Genomic DNA, 24740 nt, shown 5'->3' with positions numbered 1-24740 from the left:
TCTCCATCCTCCCCAAAGTACTGAACACTGGTGAGTCACATGATACAGGTCACATGACTCACATGATGCCCCCGTCAAGAATGTAGTCAGTCATAAGTGAGAAATCAGTGTAGAAAAAGCCACACAATGGCAGTTAGAATCCAAAAAGAAGAAGAAGAAGTTTCTATCACATATGGTCTATTTGTTCTCCCCTCCTCTCCCTTATATCTAGTTACAGCGATAAATTATTCAATGTTTATTATTATAGTGTCATGTAATACCTATTTATTCGTACATGATCTCCTCTTCACCCTTCTGCTTCACCAGTCACCACTTTGCCTTGACAGATCCCTCTATCTTTGGAGAATTGATCCCTATTATGTCTGTTGTGAGTATCTCATCAATACATCATCATCCCCACATCTTGGAATGAGTCTGTTATCTTTATGGGATTAAGGTAGCTTTGTTTTGTCTGTGTAATCAGCCATGCTAGGTCAGTGGAGCTTCAGGTTATTTTGTGTGTGTATTACCTTTTGTGTGTAAAACTGCTTAATTCTAAGCATAAGCCATTTATTGTGTGTTTATATATACAGGCGAAGATGGAGAGGAAAAAAATAATACATCTATAACTGAGGCTTGAATGCAAAATAAAGATGCTTATTTGGACATCATGGGGCCCAAAGAATTATAGTGTAAGACAGTGCATAAATAAAAGATCTCAGGCCATCCTCAGTGTAAATGGTCAGCACACACACCTGGCTTCTATTTCAAGAACAATCAGATTTGTCAAGCAAGAAAATACAATCGAAAAATCTATAAATCAGTACCTAGTACAATCGAATGTATGATATAGATTATATACAAAAGCTTACAGAAAAATGGCTTTTTCATATAGCATGTGAACATTTCGCCAGAATAAATAACATAGGATCGTAAAAGAGTAGGGAGCCTAGAGAGACCACTATGTATATACACACAGGTAATATAAACATGCACTAACTGACTGATACATAAGATGAATGTGGATAGGAGGTGATAATTTGAAGCAGTATAATAGCAATTGATATGTTTGTTACAACGTGGGCATTTGGACATTGGTTTATGGACTCAAGGTAAATATTTAACTGATAAAGACACACTGTGATATTATCTTAGCTGTTGTTGTTAAGCAAAGTATGTGTTTCAATGAACACTTATATCTTCTGCATTGATCACTGGTTGATAGAACCCTTAAAGTGACAGTTCACCCCAAAATCAAAGTTAGTTATACTATTGGATTGCGTCAATTCCATGCCATTTATTTGGGTTTTATGGGTGTTATGTGGGGCTCTACAACAGACAGCTTTCAGTTTAAGTTTAGGCATTTTTTAAATGATTTTTTAAACCCTTATTTTACCAGGTAAGTTGACTGAGAACACAGCAGCAACCTGGGGAATAGTTACAACGGAGAGGGGGGTGGGGGTGAATGAGCCATTGGAAGCTGGGGAAGATTAGGTGGTACAGTGGCTTTCAAAAGTATTCACCCCCTTGGCATTTTTCCTATTTAGTTGCCTTACAACCTGGAATTTAAACAATTTTTTTTGGGGGGGGGTGGCGTTTGTATCATTTGATCTACACAACATACATACCACTTTGAAGATGCAAAATATGTTTCATTGTGAAACAAACAAAAAATAAGATAACTTGAGCGTGCATAACTATTCACCCCCCCCCAAATTCAATACTTTGTAGAGCCACTTTTTGCAGCAATTACAATTGCAAGTGTCGCTATAAGCTTGGCACATCTAGCCACTGGGATTTTTCCTCATTCTTCAAGGCAAAACTGCTCCAGCTCTTTCAAGTTGGATGGGTTCCGCTGGTGTACAGCAATCTTTAAATCATACCACAGATTCACAGTTGGATTGAGGTCTGGGTTTTGACTAGGCCATTCCAAGACATTTACATGTTTCCCCTTAAACCACTCAAGTGTTGCTTTAGCAGTATGCTTAGGGTCATTGTTCTGCTGGAAGGTGAACCCCCATCCCAGTCTCAAATCTCTGGAAGACTGAAACAGGTTTTCCTCAAGAATGGCCCTGTATTTAGCTCCATCCATCATTCCTTTAATTCTGACCAGTGTCCCAGCCCCTGCCGATGAAAAACATCCCCACAACATGATGCTGCCACCGCCATGCTTCACCGGGGGGGATGGTGTTCTCGGGGTGATGGGAGGTGTTGAGTTTGCGCCAGACATAGTGTTGCCCTTGATGACCAAAACTCTCAATTTCAGTCACATCTGGCCAGAGTACCCTTTTCCATATGTTTGGGGAGTCTCCCACATGTCTTTTGTCGAACACCAAATGTGTTTGCTTATTTCTTTCTTTAAGCAATGGCTTTTTTCTGGACACTCTTCCATAAAGCCCAGCACTGCAGAGAGTACGGCTTAAAGTGGTCCTATGGACAGATACTCCAATCTCCGCTGTGGAGCTTTGCAGCTCCTTCAGGGTTATCTTTGGTCTCTTTGTTGCCTCTGATTATTCCCTCCTTGCCCAGCCCTCTCTTGGCAGGTTTGTTGTGGTGCCTTATTCTTTCTATTTTTTTATATTGGATTTAATGGTGCTCCGTGGGATGTTCGAAGTTTCTGATATTTTTTTATAACCCAACCCTGATCTGTACTTTTCCACACCTTTGTTCCTAACCTGTTTGGAGAGCTCCTTGGTCTTCATGGTGCCGCTTACTTGGTGGTGCCCTTTGCTTATTCGTGTTGCAGACTCTGGGGCCTTTCTGAACAGGTGTATATATACTAAGATCATGCGACAGATCATGTGACACTTAGATTGCACACAGATTGACTTTATTTAACTAATTATGTGACTGAAGCGAATTGGTTGCACCAGATCTCATTTGGGAGCTTCATAGCAAAGGGGGTGAATACATATGCACTTTTCTGTTTAGAGTTTTTTTTAAACAAGTTATTTTTTTCATTTCACTTCACCAATTTGGACTATTTTGTGTATGTCCATTACATGAAATACAAATAAATGTCCATTTAAATTACAGGTTGTAAATGCAACAAAATAGGAAAAACACCAAGGGGGATGAATAATTTTGCAAGGCACTGTACTTATCAACCATCAGTGAGATGGATGTTCTATACAGAGGCCTTCCATTCTTGGTGCTGTTGCACCTTATTGAAGCCTTATGTTGTAAATTCTAGCTTTCAGCTTGCTTGTGTATACGGTTGTATACCACAGTTGAAATTCTGTGTTACACTGTTGGGTAATTATATTCTGTTGCATCCTGTGGTGGATACAAAGATGTCCCAGGGACTCATCTGAACTAAGTTAAATGATGAGTTATCCAACTCTTTGGACTCTTTGGTACAGCCTCTCCCATAGGTCGTTTGGTGACCCTTTACGAAAACGAAAGAGAACATTGGGTTGCGGATGTAACCTTGGTTCTCTGAGTAGAGTAACGGGTCGCCAAGCTTTCATCTCATTCCACCACCTCCTTGGAGTTTGAGTGAAGTAATGCCACACCACCTTTAATAGTGACAGGTCATGTGGGTACACTAAGGGTGTGGCGTGACTGTAAACATGTTTGATATTAAGCATCTCAATCACATCACGTTCCCGTAGGTCTTTTGGCAGTCCGTGGATTGCCATTGCAATGGACAGATGAATTGTGAACAAATGAACTGTATTCTTGCTATCATTTTGCTGGTATGAGAAAGAGGGGAAACTAATTGGGCACAAAGAGAAGGGCTCTGCAGACTACGAAAGGATTGTGTGTGATGTGGAATACTCATACACTGTACTGCTCTCTGTACTAATTTCTTGCATCAATACACACAGTTCTCACACTATCTTCTTGCATAATCTCCCCCTACACAGAAGAACCCACTTGCCATCTCCCAGTCTTTCTCACACACGCACACACCACCTATTCTAACACTTATTCACAGTTTCTCATTTCTCTACCTTTGCACTTCCTCTCTCTCACTCTCTTGCTCACTCACTCAGTCACTCACACACTCTCTCTCTCTCTCTCTCTCTCTCTCCCTATCTCTCTCTCTCTCTTGCTCTCTATCCTTTCTCTCTCACACACATGCACACTCACAGAGAGAGAGAGAAAGAGAGAGAGAGAGAGAGAGGTCCTGTTTGCCTGTGGGCTTGGCAGTGGGCTGATTTCACAAGGGAAATGTGTTCGAATGAGATAGAGACGGGCCTGGCCTATGAATCAACACACTTTGTGCTCACACCAATCAGACTATGGCAAAACATATTTATTGTGTGTGATACATTTGCTTAAGTGTGTAGTGCGTGTATTTCTAACAGACCTAGTGTGTCTGTCATTTTGATATAAAAAATGTGTGGGTGTGTATGTGTGTGTATGTTTGTGATTGTGTGGGTATGTGTGTTGTATTGTACAGACTCTTAGAAAAAAAACATTACTTATAGAATCAAAAAGGGTTCTATATCACTTTCTTCATGTATGGAACCCCAAAAAGTTATATATAGAACTCTTTTATAGAGTTCTTTAAAACTCAGTCAATATTCACATCATAAGAAGGAATTACCCTTGACCATGACCACAAATTTGGGAAAATAAACATTCTTTCCCATTGAACCTATTGTAAAAGAGCCAACTTCGTTGTCGATTTTTAGTTATACAGAAATAACAAAACAATGCCTGAAAAGCTACGGTGTTGTTCAATGTACATGTAACCAAGTCCAAAACCCTATGGTTCTCAATGATCCCACGTAGGAAAAAAGAGCCTGTGAGTAGAGCCCTGTGGCAGGCTATTCGGTGTGGGAGAGTGGGAAATGAGGGGACCTGGTGTCCAAATAGCTACTGTATGGAAAATATTTCATCACAGGTATGACATATAACTTGTTTAGTAAAGTCGTAACTTCACTCACTACTTGTAACTGTATAGTCTGTTTGTTTGTGTTTGTCTTGGCTGGCTTAATGTTCCGGTCGGTACTAGCACTCACTCGCTCATGTGGTTGCTAGCACCGTCATGAAAAGGAGCATGAGTATGACGTTTTTCTAGGTAGTGAGAACGCTCGGAAGCAGGCAATGTTGAAAAGTAATCTTTAGACATTTTGTACTTTTCTTAAATGTAGTTTTGTAATTGACTATGGGGTAACCTAGGTAACCAAAGGTTACAGGCAGCTAGCTTTCTATCTAATACCGACTTGGACTATCCAAGGTTTATTCTTCACTGAACCAAAATTGGTTCCATATAGAATCCTGTATGGTGTCATTTATGAAGTCTACACCTGTTGTATTCAGCTCATGTGACAAATAACTTTTTTATTTTATTATTTTGTATTTTTTTTACCTTTATTTTAGTTAAGAACAAAATCTTATTTTCAATGACGGCCTAGGAACAGTGGGTTAACTGCCTGTTCAGGGGCAGAACGACAGATTCGTACCTTGTCAGCTCAGGGATTTGAACTTGCAACCTTTCAGTTACTAGTCCAACGCTCTAACCACTAGGCTACCCTGCCACCCCATGATTTGATTTGATGTCCCATGTCAATCTTTGTACCTATTCTGTCTGTCTGAGTATGGGTTGTTGCCTGGCTTGTTCCTGAGAAGAAGAAGAACATCTCCAGAAGTAAGCATGAGTTCATTTGCCAAAATGAAGACAAAATGCCCTGCAGACACATCACATTTGGGAAGTACTCAGACCGCTTGACCTTTTCCACATTTTGTTACATTACAGCCTTATTCTAAAATCGATTAAATTAAATTTTTCTTCATCAATCTACACACAATACCCAATAATGACAAAGCGAAAACTGGTTTTTAGAAATGTTTACAAATTTATATAATTCTGACTCCATACTGAAATACTGAAATAAAAGTAATAATTAGCTAATTGCCAATGTCACGATGGGTCTTTAGCTCTATTTGGCATATTTCATAATATAAAACAACATTTATTTATAAGAGTTAGCTAGCTAGCTTGTAAAGTGTCTCATTAAGTAGGCTAGCTAACTCACAAACGGTGCTCAAATTCTAAATAAACCTTATCTAGCCTATGTCACACCCTGACCATAGTTTGCTTTGTATGTTTCTATGTTTTGTTTGGTCAGGGTGTGATCTGAGTGGGTTTTCTATGTTGGATGTCTAGTTTGCCTGTTTCTATCTTTGGGCCTGATATGGTTCTCAATAAGAGGCAGGTGTTAGTCATTGTCTCTGATTGGGAACCATATTTAGGTAGCCTGTTTTGTGTTGGGTTTTGTGGGTGGTTGTCTCCTGTGTCAGTGTTTGTACCACACGGGACTGTTTCGGGTTTTCACGTTTCTTGTTTTGTAGTTTATTCATGTATAGTTTCATTATTAAAGAACCATGAATTATAACCACGCTGCATTTTGGTCCGCCTCTCCTTCCCAGGAAGAATCCCGTTACAGCCTAGCTATAGTTTATCAGACTTTGGCTTCATATATTTGAATCAAATAATCAATTTTGCTTACCTTAATAAATTGAAGGTAAGCAAAAGTATGTGCTTATTGGTACACTATTTGCAAGTTCAACCATCGTCCTGCATCGTCATGCAGGAATGGCAGTTGTTTTTTTAATCAGAATGGCAGTTGTTTTTTTAATCAGAATGGCAGTTCAATTTTGAATGGCTCAAAGAGTTTTATATATACAAAGAGTTTTTATCTAAAAGTGTAAGATTTTAATAAACACATTATTTCCTTTTGTTTCTAGCTAGCATTTAGCTTGCAACAGCCAAGTTTGTAATGAAGCTTGCTGTTTGCCACTCCAACCTCGGAGTTAACTGTAATTTCAGAGTTTGATGTGACTGGGTTTGTTTTTATTAGCTATTGTTAAAATCTACATTACACTCTGGGTTAGGGATAGAACCCTCAAGGTTCTATGCCTTCACCGGGTACATACTGTATATAGAACCTTTTTTAGCAAAGGGTTATTTAATGATTGTCCAATGAACTGAAAGGTTATACATAGAACACCAAAGAGTGTATAGTATGAACAAGTTCTGGTGGAACTGCAACAAATTCATTCTGACAGCAGGAACTGAATGGATTTCAACCTCCACTCCAGCCCCTCCCACGGTCCTATCTATCCACCGAACACTAAATCAATGGCTGTTATATAACTCTCTCTCTTTCTCTCTCTCTCACACACACACACATACACAAACTGTGCTCTGTCATTGTGCATCAATGCGTGCGTGGGTGTTGTGTGTGGGGCTTTAGGTGATTATTTCTATAGCTTTACTTCACTCTCCCTCGGGTCCACAAATCCTATGTTTTGAGGAAATTCTGTATTCTCTCTTTCTATCATCTTTCTCTCCCTCTTGCTCAGTTTGCTGGAATTGCATTTCAGTGATGCTGTACCTCCATGGCAACCACAATTGTTAAAAGCCCAAAATATCTGTTGAGCTAATTATATCATGGGTGGGTCTAATCTTGAATGCTGATTGGTTAAAACCGCATTCCAGCCTGTGTCTATTCCACAAGTTACCACCGACCTAAATCTATTATGTTAAAATACCTATTTACTCAGTTCCATCTGACTGTGCAATCCACTGTCTCATCAGCCCAGCCAAGCAATTTATAAACTTGATTTACAATTTAAACAATGCAGTTAAGAAAAAATAAGTGTTAAGGAAAAAATAGATAAATAAAAAATAACAGTAACATATAACTAAAGAGCAGCAGTAACATAATAGCGAGGCTATATACAGGAGGTACAGGTACAGAGTTAATGTGTGGGGGCACCGGTTAGTCAAGGTAATTGAGGTAATATGTACATGTAGGTAGAGTTAAAGTGACTATGCATAGATAATAAACAGAGAATAGCAGCAGCATAAGAGAGGGGGGGGGGGGTGCAATGCAAATAGTCTAGGTAGCCATTTGATTAGCTGTTCAGGAGTCTTATGGCTTGGGGGTAGAAGCTGTTAAGAGGTCTTTTGGACCTAGACTTGGTGCTCCGGTACTGCTTGCCGTGTGGTAACAGAGAGAACAGTCTGTGACTAGAACATTATCCCAGAAATCGGCCATGGAAAGCGTGATCCCACAGTCACCTGGAACAACTGATGCTCTCATTCATGTTTCAGTGTTACTTGCCTCGAAGCGAGCTTAGAAGTAATTTAGCTCGTGTGGTAGGCTCGTGTCACTGGGCAGCTCATGGCTGTGCTTCCCTTTGTAGTCTGCAATAGTTTGCAAGCCTTGCCACATCCAACGAGCATCGGAGACAGTGTAGTACGATTCAATCTTAGACCTGTATTGACACTTTGCCTGTTTGATGGTTCGTCTGAGGGAAAAGCGGGATTTCTAAGAAGCTTCCAGGTTAGAGTCCTGTTACTTGAAAGTGGCAGCTCTCAGTGCGGATGTTGCCAGTAATCCATGGCTTCTGGTTGGAGTATGTACGTACAGTCACTGTGGGGATGATGTCATAGATGCATTTACTGATGAAGACAGTGACTGATGTGATGTACTACTCAATGCCATCAGAAGAATCACGAAACGAATTTCAGTGCTGCGAATTTCTGTGCTAGCAAAACAGTCCTGTAGCTTAGCATCTGCTTCATCTGACCACTTTTTTATTGACCGAGTCACTGGTGCGTCCTGCTTTAGTTTTTGCTTGTAAGCAGGAATCAGCAGGATAGAATTATGATCAGATTTTCCAAATGGAGGGCGAAGAATAGCTTTGTACTCATCTCTGTGTGTGGAGTAAAGGTGGTCTAGAGTTTTTTTTCCCTCTGATTGCACATTTAACATGCTGGTAGAAATTAGATAAAACTGATTTAAGTTTCCATGCATTAAAGTCACCGGCCACTAGGAGTGCCGCCTCTGGATTTTTAATTTGACCTTTATTTAACCAGGCAAGTCAGTTAAGAACATATTCTTATTTTCAATGACGGCCTGGGAACAGTGGGTTAACTGCCTGTTCAGGGGCAGAACGACAGATTTGTACCTTGTCAGCTCGGGGGTTTGAACTCACAACCTTCCGGTTGCTAGTCCAACGCTCTAACCACTAGGCTACGCTGCCACGGATGAGTGTCTTCCTGTTTGCTTATGGCCGTAAACAGCTCATTGAGTGTGGTCTTCGTGCCAGCATCTGTTTGTGGTGGTAAATAGACAGCTACGAAGAATATAGATGAAAACTCTCTTGGTAAAATAGTTTGGTCTAACGCTTATCATGAGGTACTCTACCTCAGGAGAGCAAAACCTTGAGACTTCCTTAGATTACGTGCACCAGCTGTTGTTAACAAATATACATAGACAATCGTCCCTGTTCTATCCTGCCAAAAAAATATGAAACCCGCCAGCTGTATGTTATTCATGTCGTCATTCAACCACGACTCTGTGAAACATAAGTCATTACAGTTTTTAATGTCCCGTTGGTAGGATATATGTGCTCATAGTTTGTCTATTTTATTTTCCAGTGATTGTACGTTGGCTAATAGTATCGATGGTAAAGGCAGATTACCCACTCGCCATCGGATCCTTACAAGGCATCCAGATCTACACTACCGTTCAAAAGTTTGGGGTCACATAGAAATGTCCTTGTTTTTGTACATTAAAATAACATCAAATTGATCAGAGTTGCCTCTTCACTGTTGATGTTGAGACCGAAGTAAGAATCTAAATAAACTCAGCAAAAAAATAAACGTCCCTTCTTCAGGACCCTGTCTTTCAAAGATCATTCATAAAAATCCAAATAACTTCACAGATCTTCATTGTAAAGGGTTTAAACACTGTTTCCCATGCTTGTTCAATGAACTATAAACAATGAATGAACATGCACCTGTGGAACAGTCGTTAAGACAACAATTGCTCACAGACTGTAGGCAACTAAGCTCAAGTTATGAAAGCTTAGGACACTAAAGAGGCATTTCTACTGACTCTTAAAAACACCAAAGGAAAGATGCCCAGGGTCCCTGCTCATCTGCATGAATGTGCCTTAGGCATGCTGCAAGGAGGCATGAGGACTGCCGATGTGGCCAGGGCAATAAATTGCAATGTCCGTACTGTGATACCCCTAAGACAGCGCTACAGGGAGACAGGATGGACAGCTGATCGTCCTCACAGTGGCAGACCACGTGTAACAACACCTGCACAGGATTGGTGCATCCAAACATCACAACTGCAGGTAAGGGACAGGATGGCAACAACAACTGCCCGAGTTACACCAGGAACGAACAATCCCTCCATGAGTGATCAGACTGTCCGCAACAGGCTAAGAGAGGCTGAACTGATGGCTTGTGGGCCTGTTGTAAGGCAGGTCCTCACCAGACATCACCGGCAACAGTGTTGCCTATGGGCACAACCCCATCGTCACTGACCAGACAGGACTGGCAAAAAGTGCTCTTCACTGACAAGTCGCAGTTTTGTCTCACCAGGGGTGATGGTCGGATTAACGTTTATCGTTGAAGGAATGAGCGCTACACCGAGGCCTGTACTCTGGAGCGGGATCGATTTGGAGGTGGAGGGTTTGTCATGGTCTGGGGTGGTGTGTCACAGCATCATCGGACTGAGGTTGTTGTCATTGCAGGCAATCTCAACTCTGTACGTTACAGGGAAGACATCCTCCTCCCTCCAGCATAACAATGCCACCAACCATACTGCTCGTTCTGTGAGTGATTTCCTACAAGACAGAAATGGCAGTGTTCTGCCATGACCAGCGAAGAGCCCGGATCTCAATCCCATTGAGCAGGTCTGGGACCTGTTGGATCAGAGGGTGAGGGCGAGGACCATTCCCCCCAGAAATGTCCGGGAACTTTATCTCTCAGTTGTTGAATCTTGTTGTTCATACAAATATTTACACATGTTAAGTTTCCTGAAAATAAACGCAGTTGACAGTGAGAGGACGTTTCTTTTTTCCCGAGTTTATTAGCTAGATATTAGGGCTATAGTTTAAATATTTACCTGACAAAGTGCAATAAAAAAAAACTAACAGATTATGAAATGGCAGATCAGTCTGTTCCTCCATGCCATGCTCTGTTGTCCCCACACATGCAACACTCCACTATTTCAAAGGCCTAGGGCTACGTTTTTAGACAATAAAATAATTCTCCCTGGGCTACAACACCAGTGCAATGAGAAATATATTATTGTTATCAAGTGAATACACACTTACTGTCTACTACGCTGTAAACTGCAGTGATGTAGGCTAGTTTGATTAACTGCTAGAACTTCCTGTTTTGTTTCATGCCGAAATAACTGCATACAGCCTAGTCTTGATTTTGCAACCATCTGGATAAGTTTGGGTCTATTCTCGACAGTTTAGAAGGTCCATAAAGGTACATTAGCAGGCCACTCATATGGTGTATTTAGTCAGTATGTAGCCTATTGGTGTTAAGATTGATCTTCCATCCTATCATCTCTTCCCTCCGCTCAAACCTTCTCCCACCTATCTCCTGATTCTGCCTCCTCAACCCTCCTCTCCTCCCTCTCTGCATCCCTTGACTCTCTATGTCCCCTATCCTCCAGGCCGGCTCGGTCCTCCCCTCCCGCTCCGTGGCTCGATGACTCATTGCGAGCTCACAGAACAGGGCTCCGGGCAGCCGAGCGGAAATGGAGGAAAACTCGCCTCCCTGCGGACCTGGCATCCTTTCACTCCCTCCTCTCTACATTTTCCTCCTCTGTCTCTGCTGCTAAAGCCACTTTCTACCACGCTAAATTCCAAGCATCTGCCTCTAACCCTAGGAAGCTCTTTGCCACCTTCTCCTCCCTCCTGAATCCTCCTCCCCCCCCCCTCCTCCCTCTCTGCAGATGACTTCGTCAACCATTTTGAAAAGAAGGTCGACGACATCCGATCCTCATTTGCTAAGTCAAACGACACCGCTGGTTCTGCTCACACTGCCCTACCCTGTGCTCTGACCTCTTTCTCCCCTCTCTCTCCAGATGAAATCTCGCGTCTTGTGACGGCCGGCCGCCCAACAACCTGCCCGCTTGACCCTATCCCCTCCTCTCTTCTCCAGACCATTTCCGGAGACCTTCTCCCTTACCTCACCTCGCTCATCAACTCATCCCTGACCGCTGGCTACGTCCCTTCCGTCTTCAAGAGAGCGAGAGTTGCACCCCTTCTGAAAAAACCTACACTCGATCCCTCCGATGTCAACAATTACAGACCAGTATCCCTTCTTTCTTTTCTCTCCAAAACTCTTGAACGTGCCGTCCTTGGCCAGCTCTCCCGCTATCTCTCTCTGAATGACCTTCTTGATCCAAATCAGTCAGGTTTCAAGACTAGTCATTCAACTGAGACTGCTCTCCTCTGTATCACGGAGGCGCTCCGCACTGCTAAAGCTAACTCTCTCTCCTCTGCTCTCATCCTTCTAGATCTATCGGCTGCCTTCGATACTGTGAACCATCAGATCCTCCTCTCCACCCTCTCCGAGTTGGGCATCTCCGGCGCGGCCCACGCTTGGATTGCGTCCTACCTGACAGGTCGCTCCTACCAGGTGGCGTGGCGAGAATCTGTCTCCTCACCACTCGCTCTCACCACTGGTGTCCCCCAGGGCTCTGTTCTTGGCCCTCTCCTATTCTCGCTATACACCAAGTCACTTGGCTCTGTCATAATATTATATTATAACCTCACATGGTCTCTCTTATCATTGCTATGCAGACGACACACAATTAATCTTCTCCTTTCCCCCTTCTGATGCCCAGGTGGCGAATCACATCTCTGCATGTCTGGCAGACATACCAGTGTGGATGACGGATCACTACCTCAAGCTGAACCTCGGCAAGACGGAGCTGCTCTTCCTCCCGGGGAAGGACTGCCCGTTCCATGATCTCGCCATCACGGTTGACAACTCCATTGTGTCCTCCTCCCAGAGCGCCAAGAACCTTGGCGTGATCCTGGACAACACCCTGTCGTTCTCAACCAACATCAAGGCGGTGGCCCGTTCCTGTAGGTTCATGCTCTACAACATCCGCAGAGTACGACCCTGCCTCACACAGGAAGCGGCGCAGGTCCTAATCCAGGCACTTGTCATCTCCCGTCTGGATTACTGCAACTCGCTGTTGGCTGGGCTCCCTGCCTGTGCCATTAAACCCCTTCAACTCATCCAGAACGCCGCAGCCCGTCTGGTGTTCAACCTTCCCAAGTTCTCTCACGTCACCCCGCTCCTCCGTTCTCTCCACTGGCTTCCAGTTGAAGCTCGCATCCGCTACAAGACCATGGTGCTTGCCTACGGAGCTGTGAGGGGAACGGCACCTCAGTACCTCCAGGCTCTGATCAGGCCCTACACCCAAACAAGGGCACTGCGTTCATCCACCTCTGGCCTGCTCGCCTCCCTACCACTGAGGAAGTACAGCTCCCGCTCAGCCCAGTTAAAACTGTTCGCTGCCCTGGCCCCCCAATGGTGGAACAAACTCCCTCACGACGCAAGGACAGCGGAGTCAATCACCACCTTCCGGAGACACCTGAAACCCCACCTCTTTAAGGAATACCTAGGATAGGATAAGTAATCCCTCTCACCCCCCCCCCTTAAGTTTTAGATGCACTATTGTAAAGTGACTGTTCCACTGGATGTCATAAGGTGAATGCACCAATTTGTAAGTCGCTCTGGATAAGAGCGTCTGCTAAATGACTTAAATGTAAATGTAAATGTAAGATAGGCCTACTATAGAAACATATGGGCTTCTCCTTTCCAACTCCCCACCCGTTCTTTATGCTGTAGTCTATTTTACTTTCAGGAAGCAAGATCAATCGTGCTGTCTCACCTAATAGGCTATTAGTAAAGAAAATAAGTTGAAATAAGTGTCCTACAAGCTTTTGTAGTTTGGCTTTCCCTGGGACTACACAAGATTGATTAGGAATAGCCGAGGCAGCAGAAAGGCCAGGTGCATAATTGTGCAACAGAACAACGAGGACAAACTCAAGATATAGTTAGAAGCGTACGCATATTACCCTATAATTCCTCAACTAAATTTTGGGATTATTACCGCAGTGAATATATCCAGTCAATTTACACAGTGAAAGAAACAAATGTGATCAGATAGTCTAACGAAATCATAGGTAGCCTACTGTGAGCTCCCGAGTTTGCGCTCCCAGACCCCGGGCACACTACTCGAAAAGCTACCTACCCTATTGATTTCGTTTTTTAGGGACAAGGAATGTATCCTTCCTAGGCTACAACAACACAATATAAGGAATAATGTCATTATTTTTTTCAAGTAAGTACAAAACTCTAGGTTCGCAAAGCAAATAAAGTTGAATGGATACTTAATGTTTGTGTGTGTGTATGTGTGTGTGTCAGTTCAATAAAGTAAATTCAATAAAGTTGAATGAATAGTCAGTGGATGTGTGTGCGCGGGGGGGGGGGCTCCTAACAACACTGGTTGTGACACACTTCAGTATTATTTTATTTTAATTGCAAATTCAGCATGAATCTTTCTGAATTTGAAATAAGTGGGTAACTTTGATTAAATAACACTGGAAAGAATGTGTTGTCTCTTATGGTTACCAGACACACACACACACACACACACACACACACACACACACACACACACACACACACACACACACACACACACACACACACACACACACACACACACACACACACACACACACACACACACACACACACACACACACACACACACACACACACACACCAGAGAGCAGGTTGATGCTCATTGTCAGCACAACTCACACATATTTTTTCCATGTAGTCTGACTGAATAGGCTCCATGATAGGTGTGCTAGGCTACCACAGTCGGAATTCATAAATAGCATATTACTGTATGGAAAGCATAGGCCTATTGTCAACACCATAATCTCTAGATATTTCCAGTTTGCATCTTATTTGTTAGGTACCCCATATTATCAAATTTTCTCAGGTCATGATAAATGGATAAATCCAGCGTTATTATAGCGTTTTGTTTAGTGTCTTGGCTATCTAGGCTTCTCTGTCCAAGCCGCTCTTTTATCATGACTATTTTACTGTAGCCGCAGCGCTTTGAGTAGCGGAGCGAGGCTTCCGCTAGTGGCAGAAAACGTCACAGATTTTTCAACAGAAAAAATCAACAAGAGCATCATTGCTTCACTGTGCCGCCCATTCCATTCCAACAATTGACCCAACCACATACCGCCTACATCCCTGATTTCGCCTCATACCATTGCCCGGTGTTCCTCGTATTTGTAAAGAAAAAGGCATCCCAAAATTTCCACAATGGCAAGTAATGAAGACAAACCGGCGGCGAAAGAGGATGAGAATGCTGGAAACTGGAAAGATTCTATCTTCAACCCAAGGACCGGAGAGTTTTGTGGGCGCACAGCGAAGAGCTGGGGTAAGAAAACCTGGACCGGGGCTGGGGCATAGCCCACTGTCTGAAACCATTTTTATTTGATTTGTATTAATATAATTGCTGGCTATTCGATTTGTGATGTGCATATTGTCACAGCCTAATATCGGATAGTAATATTATATTATATCCACCCATTCATTCATAGTCTATCATTGCGAGGCAGTGGTGGCCTGATAGTGTGACAATGAATCTATTTCTGTCTCGTTGGTTTTGAAGCATCATATTGTCAGCCTCATGATGTGTGTGTGCGCGCGCATACGTGTGTGCATGGTGCGTGTGTGTGACACTTTGTACATTTCAGCACTGATTAGCTCAAGACAGATGAATAGGACAAGCCCACTTTTAAGCATAATAATTAGAAACCAAAATCAGTGTATTTCCATTGAGACCACAAATAGACATATAGTCTACAACTCAAATACACGGTGTATGATATATAAGGTGAGCTATACCTTGTCTAGGCCTTCTTCGGTAACCCCCCAAATTGGAATTATAAACTATATGCAAATTATATTCATTCAGATTAGATCATACATTAAATGAATGTGCCCTTTTCACAACAAATTGATCAGAAATCATCAATATCTGCCCTGTAGTGTATCGTACTACATCAGTAGTATGCACAAAAAAACCCTGCAGCGTGTGCTTGTGTGTGTGCACGTGTATGTGCATGTGAATCCTCTGGAACAGACCAGTTTATGGCTAACAACCAGCTAGCATGATTATGTAAAGACCTTGATGTTAAAACCTTCACTGGTGTTACTAGTGAGATATACCACTGACACACACAGATCATATGAAAGTATTCACATTTATGGAATTTAAATCATCAATTTATAGCAGTAATCTATGGTTACTTTGAAGATGGTGAGCAAGCTCGGCTAAATCTATGCGAGCTAGCAGCTAGCAGTAAGACCCTGTGTGGTGCTGCGCAGTGGGATGCTCCTCTCCTCTCTCACTCTGTCCCAACATCTCCTCCCTCTATGGCTGCATGGCTTCCCACATTAGCATGCTTGTCAAGGTCAAATGGGTTTCCCCCTTGATCAAGATGCAGGTGCATGATGGGAATGTGTTGGAGGAGAGTGGTGGGAGGGGGAGGTAGAACAGGGCAGGCAAATATTTTGGAAATCCTCCATTCTCTGCTGGCTATATGAGAGGTGTAGGCTGGAGGCCTGTAGTGTGTGGTGAACAACCTGATTGTCTGTTTGCATGGTAGTCCCAGTTCTTATGTTATAGCCCAGGTTGTTCAATGGATTCATATGAATTGCTTACATCCATTGTAACATGATATGGTCTCTACAATAGACATTAATATGCATTAACATGCAGTTATGCAGGATTTGAATTATGTACCAATTCTTGGGGATGGGCTGGATCGAAATACACTGAGTATACCAAACATTAGGACTACTATACCCTGTTCAAAGGCCCTTACATCTTTTGTCTTGCCCATCACCCTCTGAATGGCACACATACACAATCCATGTCTCAATTGTCTCAAGGCTTAAAAATCCTTCCTTAACCTGTCTCCTCCCCTTCATCTACACAGATTGAAGTGGATTTAACAAGTGACATCAATAAGGAATCATAGTTTTCCCCTGGATTCACCTGGTCTATCTATGTCATGGGAAGATGTTTTGTATAGTCAGTGTATATTTCTAAAGCTTTATGGGTTGCCCAATGCCCAGCACCGAGCACTCATGGGCAGCCCTGTCATTTGATGAGGCTTCAGACATGGACCTCTCAGTCAAAATGCTAGGCTGTTCTGTCATCTTTGATCATTCGGCCTATCATCATAAGAAAACAAAATGCATACCTTTGCTCAACAAAATGTTGAGGCTGGAAATTGGTCCTTATCTCTCCTTTCCTACTTATCCAGTTATTTACATGGAAAGCTGTCCTTATTGAAACGTCTACATTTACATGGATGAATGATCTAAATACACATTGATATGCTACTATGGCAGAGGCAGTTCACCAAACGACCCTCGTCTGATCAGGTGTGTAGACCTTAGCTCGGAGGGATAACATAGTCTGGAATCGTGCTAATCTCTCTCTCGATTGATCTCTCGCTTTCTCTCTACAGGCCTCATTCTCCTGTTCTACCTGGTGTTCTATGCGTTCCTGGCTGGAATGTTCGTCCTCACCATTTGGGTCATGCTGCTAACACTGGACGACTATGTGCCAAAGTACCGCGACCGGGTGCCACACCCAGGTGAGTAGCACCACAGGGAGATGATTTATTCAATCAATCATCCAACCAACCGAATAAATCAACTAATCAGTCAATTGGGTGAGATTCGGCAGATTATTTATTATTGGGTATTTTATTTGCGTACAAGGACATTCTGAGGGAAAACGGAACTGAAATATCCAAGAGTTGTTGTATTTTGTTGATTTTGAGCACACGCTTTGTCGGTTAGCACGGATAGTTAGCATTTTTCAATCCTGAGAATCCTGTGGACTACGATTGGTCAATATTGTTATGAATGTGTTATGTATTGGTTATGAATGTGTTATGTATTGGTTATGAATGTGTTATGTATGGGTTATGAATGTGTTATGTATTGTTATGAATGTGTTATGTATGGGTTATGAATGTGTTATGTATTGTTATGAATGTGTTATGAAGCCCTAATGTAGGTATCCTTTAAATTAAGGGTTACTGTTTGTTTCTGGGTTTACCACACAACATTGGTGACCCTGATTTATTTGTCAGTAGATTTAACTATGTTTTACCAGGTATTTTTGATGAAGGTAGTCGTGATCTCATACTCTACTCTCTCTGTTTCTTAGGGTTGGTCATCCGGCCCAAGCAATTGGACATGCTGTTTAACAGATCTCAACCTCTCCAGTTTGCCCAGTATGTCCAGACCTTAGAGTCTTTCCTGCAACGTTAGTATGGTTTTTGTTGTCTCCTTGCCAAATCTGTGCCCTTCTCTCTCTCTCTCTCTCTCTCTCTCTCTCTCTCTCTCTCTCTCTCTTCTCTCTTTGTACTTTTCAATCATGCTTTATTGGCATATCTATGAAATACAATGTTGCATTATGGGTCATTCCAAAAAATGAGTGCCTTTTGAGCCCCTTTGACATTTTAAGTAGAACTTCTGCACACATTTTGAAAACTTAATAAACTTAATCAATTCAATAATATGAATAAAGACGATAAAGTGCCCAAATGGAGCATTTTGACATCCTCTAGGAAGATTTTAACCCACTTAACCCCATCATTTCTTCAACTTTTCACCATCATTGTAAAGCCTTAATTATTTTGTTGCTTTGACAAAGTCATTTCTGAAGATTATTATTTCTTTAATGTGATTAGGGATTCATTTCAAGGACAAAAACAACAATCTGTCCCTCATTTTATGGTCTTCCCTGTTACGTGACCTCACATTTTAATATGGTGAAACTATTCCTTTTTAAATATTTTTTTCAAAAGAAACATTAAACATTAAAATAGTCAAACCGTTGTGCAAAAGCAGCTGGTTACTGTTGCCCATAGATAGACACAGGCCCTAAATGTTTTCACAATGAACTTTTTTTTGTTACGCTTGCATTCAATTGCCCATCCCGCACAACAAGCTACTGAATATTTCCACACTATGAGGTTGGAATGATCCTGTGAAATTGATGATGATAATGCCCTTTTTGTGTAAGACCTGTTTGAAAAGACTGCCTGAAATTACTGTTTTAGCGGAATGGAGTGGACATCACCAGATGGTAAATTAGTTCATAAACTCAGCAAAAAAAGAAACATCCCCTTTTCAGGTTATTGAAATGTAACATCCAATAACAATCTTGCCCGATCATTCAAAATTCACCAGACCTCCAAGGGAGGTGTGACATTGATGTGATTTTGGAGGTATGGCAACACGAGACTAATAGACCAATAATAAAAAGTCATACAAGTCTGTCATTATCGTTTTTTTCTCAGATTATAATGACACGGAGCAGGAGAGGAATGTGGCGTGCGCGGCGGGGGGCTACTTTGAGCAGGAGGGCGAGGTGGGCGAGCAGAGGAAGGTTTGTCAGTTCAAGAGGAGCGATCTGAGCCTCTGCTCCGGCCTGTCCGACTCCACGTTCGGTTACACCGAGGGGAGACCCTGTATCCTCCTCAAAATGAATAGGGTACCTCCTCCTTTCCCTCTTCTCTTTGGATACATATTTGTGTCCCAATTCTCTCTCTTTCCAAAGTGTGTACTCGCATACTCCCCGTCATCTAAAAACATTGGATTGGTTTAAGCATTGGCTTCCACCACCTTTCAATCCATGACAGGGAAGTGCACATTTTGGGAAAATGGTAGATAATTGGGATGAAGCCAATACTCACCAGATGCATGTCATTGACTTACACTCGGCTCCTGATGAAGTGCACATTGGATAAGTGCAGACCCAATTAAATCCAGGGCAGTGCTGTGTAGTTCACCAGTCCCAATTCAAATACACATTCACAAGAGCCTTGCATGTATCAGTAGACGACATTAGCCAATAGTGGATTTCTCTCCTCCTCAATCTAGTTATTTCCATTTGCTTCTCTTTGTTACCATTCTCTATTATTAAGTTTTGCTGTCCTTTTCACCCTGTCTTATATATGTTTCTATCCCATTGGATAGCTCAGAGTAGACCACATTGATGGTAATGATTTAAATCAGCCGATTGTGTGACTGCGGCTCTCTGATTCGTTGATTGGTTAATTGGTGTTCCATTCACAGATCATTGGGCTGAAGCCGCGTGGAGATCCCTATGTCAACTGCACAGCAAAGGTAAATGTCATCATGATCTCAGTATGTGTGTTTTTGTCTGTGTTTGAAGATAGTCATACACTCTGGTTACCTTTATATCATTTTTGTTATTTATTGTTTATGTTGATATTTGTGTCTTCTTTTTTCCTGATTTGGTTTGATTTTGTTTTTCTGCATTGTTCCAGTTGAAGGTTTAGGGTAAGCTTAGTGATGTGGAAGTGTATATGTTTATACAGTATGCAAGTTACTACCTCGTGGAAATAACTTGCATTGTACTAGCAACTTACAGGGTTGTTTTGTTGTCTCCCCCCTTTGTAAGTGCTCTATTGTGTTATCTGCTTGATTTTCGAGTTGCTTTTGCTTCTTGTGGTCCTGTTTGATGCACCATACCAACATTATAATAGGAACCTTTTAGAACCTACCAGTGTTATTATACGAACTGGCCATTGACTCTGACCTCTCATGGAGCCCAGAAAGAGTAGGCGTTGCTTAATGTAAAAGCGAATGGTTTTACATTACAGTGAACGCAGCTTTAGGAATATATCAAAATCTTAGATAATATATTATTCTTACATACTCATATGAACTTGTGTAGATCTGAAAAATATTTGATAGGTGTGCGCAATATGGCAAAATTGACACACAACCTAGAGGGCTATTAACCGGAGGAGAAAGTAAGCCGGTCCGGTACAGAGTACCAGGCAAATTAAATAGTGCAGGTACAGTGTACTGGTTAAATACGAGCCTATCACAATAATGAATACAAAGATGACACGAAAACTGTAGGTTATTACACAATAATTTATCATTACCACTTGTCAGCCACACTCCAAAATGTCCTGTGGTTCGACATGAACACTAACATTTTGCGAAAGCATAGATGACTGGCCAGGACCGAGATGCGCACAGACAGCAGTTGGACGCATCAATCAATTCTGGCTTCAAGTGTGCCTAATGTAATGACAATTGTTGAACGTGATTAGCCTACCCTTTTCAGTGTTTTAATAGATGCTGGTTTTTTTTAGGCAAGTGGACGAACATGTAGCCTACTTAAAAAAAATAGTAATTGTTTGACAATCAGATGAAAACATCATGATTGGTTGTCTTCTTGCCCTATTAAAAGGTAAATACATTTTGACAGTTAAATGACATGTCTGTACTCTTAGGCTCATTAAAAAAATGTGTGCATGCGCTACATAGGAGATCCCATTCCGGGAATAAATAAATCTACTTTCACCGCTGCATTTTATCTACTGATGCAAGGATTTGGAAGACCATTGGATGGACCTATGGTTCATTCAGCTGTTCTATCCAACCCTTTCAGATCTATATGAAGTCCCAACAGTAGACATGGGATAGGATATACATACTCTTGCTCTTTTATCATTTTTCTGTGTTGACTATTATTCTTTCTCTTCCTCCTTTGCCTCTTCAGAGGGACACCCCCATACAGATGCAGTACTTCCCTAGTGAGGGGCGGTTCGATAAAATGTATTTCCCTTACTACGGCAATAAGCTTCATGTAAGTTTGCGTGAAAGGTCAAAGTTTATCCATTTCTTTATCCATTTCTTTTGTCTTGTTGTACTGGTTGGTGCTATATCGGAAAGCATTATTATACAATGATGCAATAATTTGGAAGACCGTTGGATGAGCAACAACAGTCTTTGTTGGTCAATTATAATTTGTTCCCTTCCACTCCTTTGCCCCTCTTGTCTTTACTGTAGGAGAGGTATGTGCAGCCCCTGGTTGCGGTTAAGCTGTTGCTGAACAAGGACGACTACAACACAGAGCTGACCATCGAATGCCGGATCGAAGGATCTGACTTGCGCAACAATGACGATCGAGACAAGTTCCTGGGCCGTGTCACCTTCGAATCACAGTCAAAGAGTAGGGAGTAGCGAGGAGGAGGATAGTGTGGAGAAATGTGGTTCTGACCTTCCCCGGACGATTCCTATTAGAATACAAATGGGCCGAATTCCAAACCAATCCCTCCACCGTTGCTCCATATCCTAGGCGAGGGACATTCAAATCTGGTATTATTCATACTGCCTCGGTAGTTCATCGATTGGCCAGATAGTCTACTCATCTGGTGTTACAGGTTAGTCTCTGGTTAGGTGTGATAGGGAAAGCTTAAAAAACAGCAGTGCTGTGAACCCCGAATCCTGGATTTGAATAACTTGTTTTTAGGTTCTTGTTGACACGATCTTGTACTTCTGATAGTGTTGGATATGTGTAAGCATAGTAAGAGTGCTAGATAGAGCAATTATCATATAATAGAGGATACCATGCCTTTTAGATCTACAGTACATCACACTCAAAACGGGTCTAGAATAGTGCCTCGTGGTAGGGGGTGAGAGATCGGTTTGGGATTAGATCAAAGAAGGATAGGGCAGTGATGTCATCCATTTTTAACTACTGTATCTCCTGGAAAAAAACGGTAAACCTGCCGAATTCAACGGAACATCTAGTTCCCTTGTTTGCTTCTATGTTTACTATAATATGGCATCATCTTTTTCCTATCCTTCATCATCTCATTCTAGCAGGAGTCTTTCACGATTTACCAACCTAACGGCCATCATTCCCTTCTATTAGTCGGCTTTTGTTGTCTGACCCAGTGCTCTAGTATTGATCTAGGAGCTTATTTTCTATTCCCAATGGTTTAGATTGAAGATTAAATGTGGTAAACTGAACCTAGATCCTTGCTTAGTGCTATGGGTTGGATCAACAGTCAGGAGTAAGCCTCAATCTGTATTTCACTTTCATTCATCCACTGCCAATACAATCATGTTTACAGTTGACCCTCTCACCAACAATTATTCCTCAAAATCACATAGGGACAACTAAATCATAAGGTCAAAGACAGTTGAACACTGTCAAACCGAGATGACCTCAACAATTAAGTGTCTTTGAGGACCCTTTTCCTCTTGGGACCACATTTTGAACTTCGTCATATTATAATAGGGAACTGTAGATAAGTATGTGTGGTGTAGTCTGAACACAACCCAGTCTTGTGCCGTCTGTCTGTCCCGGCTGCATGTCTATGTGTCTGTTTACTTTACCCCTATACCTCGCCACTGTAATAGCCATTGTGTGGTGAGCGTTCGGATGCAAAATGGCTGCTGTGCAACGCCCAGGTGGGTGTTATACATTGAGGGGAGTTATCCTACCACACGTACACACACACATACACACCACATCACTTACGCACGCACACACCACCCCAACACACAATGTAAAGCGCTTGGAGACCTATGAAGAAAGCGCTGTGTAAATGAAATCCATTGTGTCTATGTACTATATATCCTTGTATGTATATGTACCTATCTTTGGGTCTGAATGCTTGTCTGTCTATATATTCTCTCTCCTACACTCTACCGTCTGTGTCTGTCTTTCTCAATGTATATATTTAATGGATTCACACTGTATTTTTTTTCTGTCACAGAACAATGTCTGAGCACTGTAAAGAAATAATTTAAAGAAATATTTACAGGATATGATCATATTCAAAGCTATGTTTATACAGTCTGAAATGGAACCTACATCTTGAAAGAACAACTTCATATGCAGGATGCCTTAAGACCTGTGCAACAATTATGGATTAAAAGGTGATTTGGGAGGGGGAAAAAAATCAAACCTGTGGTCCTCTTAATTAAGTGTGGTTATTTATTGATTGTCCAGATGCAAGTAACATGTGATATTCTACTTTTACCACAAGAGGGCAGCAGCATTAAGACAGAAATCGGTCGACTGAAGATTCCTTCCTTGCTTGCTGGAAGGAATCTTGCGATGGTGCTACCCAGTGGTGATATTTAGCATAGTAGTAACCTAATGGTTTGCTCTCATGCGATAATTGTGTTTAATCACCCATTTTCACAAGTAGTGGATCGTATGCATCAGCTTCAATTAAAGGAGCTTGGTTGGCAATTAGATAATTACTTTGATTACCATAAGTAATTTACCTTAAACTGATATAGAGGAATACATTAATTGAAGGGGCTTGCTTGCCGAGAGAAGTATAATGTTTCTTGCTTGCTATTGATTCCAGTCATCGTGACACTGTTTGTAAGGATATTGGAGCAAACTAATATGTTCAGAACCTTACACATTCACTTGCTAGCTTTATTGGCTACATGTTTAGCCAAGGTATTACACTACTTGTATAGTAGGCCTATGTTCAAAGGCTGATGCAAGAATGTGACTACAACATAGACCATCAGGAAAAATAGGATATTGGTTTGGGGATAAGTACATTTCAATCTTGGAGGATAATGTCATGATCAGAAAAGCTTGAATTTCTAATCAATCAGGAAAATCCCTGCGACAGGCAATAGCGATACAATGTTGAACTCTAGGATCCAACAGTTTGAGGCACTGTCCTTCACCATCAATAGCTGTCAACACCTGAGTCCCGCTCCTTAAAAGATCATCTCTCTGCTTTTAGCTCTAGGAGCTTCTTCTACCTTTGTCACTAAGCCCCGCCCTTGGAATATCGTCTCTGCAGTAAGGGGGCGAAATGCCGCACTGGGGTAAATGTCAGGGATGTCCCCTCCACCCATTCTGTTTCACTCAAAAACGAATAAAAAACACACAGTGTTCTCTTTATACATCTCTTGCTCTGCTTCCTCTCACACTCTTTCATTCCTTTTCCATGTCTCTTTCACCCTGTGCTTACTCCCCCCCAGTAGTCTATTGATTTGGTCGCCTAAACAAATCCGAGGGTTGAGCTCTATTTTC

The 24740-nt window shown here is 41.9% G+C and overlaps 1 protein-coding gene across 1 annotated transcript; it reads left to right on the top strand.

Moving 5' to 3' along the window:
* The first annotated feature begins 15002 nt into the window (after window positions 1-15002).
* On the top strand, window positions 15003-23639 carry LOC124010017 (sodium/potassium-transporting ATPase subunit beta-3-like). The gene is made up of 7 exons (XM_046322319.1): window positions 15003-15245; window positions 17350-17478; window positions 18060-18158; window positions 19198-19391; window positions 19976-20026; window positions 21441-21527; window positions 21731-23639. Exons 1-7 carry the CDS (start codon window positions 15128-15130, stop codon window positions 21902-21904), a joined length of 852 nt encoding a protein of 283 aa, XP_046178275.1. The 5' UTR covers window positions 15003-15127; the 3' UTR covers window positions 21905-23639.
* Window positions 23640-24740: the final 1101 nt, after the last annotated feature.

The sequence above is a fragment of the Oncorhynchus gorbuscha genome, linkage group LG22, assembly GCF_021184085.1.
Source record: "Oncorhynchus gorbuscha isolate QuinsamMale2020 ecotype Even-year linkage group LG22, OgorEven_v1.0, whole genome shotgun sequence".
NCBI lineage: Eukaryota > Metazoa > Chordata > Actinopteri > Salmoniformes > Salmonidae > Oncorhynchus > Oncorhynchus gorbuscha.
The sequence above is the reverse complement of the archived record's forward strand: the minus strand, read 5'-3'. Positions and strand labels throughout refer to the sequence as shown.

Excerpts from the sequence above, each read along its gene's own strand:
- LOC124010017 (XM_046322319.1), top strand. The coding sequence starts at position 15,128 with ATGGCAAGTAATGAAGACAAACCGGCGGCGAAAGAGGATGAGAATGCT. Across the intron at positions 15,246-17,349 it reads GCGCACAGCGAAGAGCTGGG|GCCTCATTCTCCTGTTCTAC; the intron begins GTAAGAAAACCT and ends TTCTCTCTACAG. Across the intron at positions 17,479-18,059 it reads CGACCGGGTGCCACACCCAG|GGTTGGTCATCCGGCCCAAG; the intron begins GTGAGTAGCACC and ends TCTGTTTCTTAG.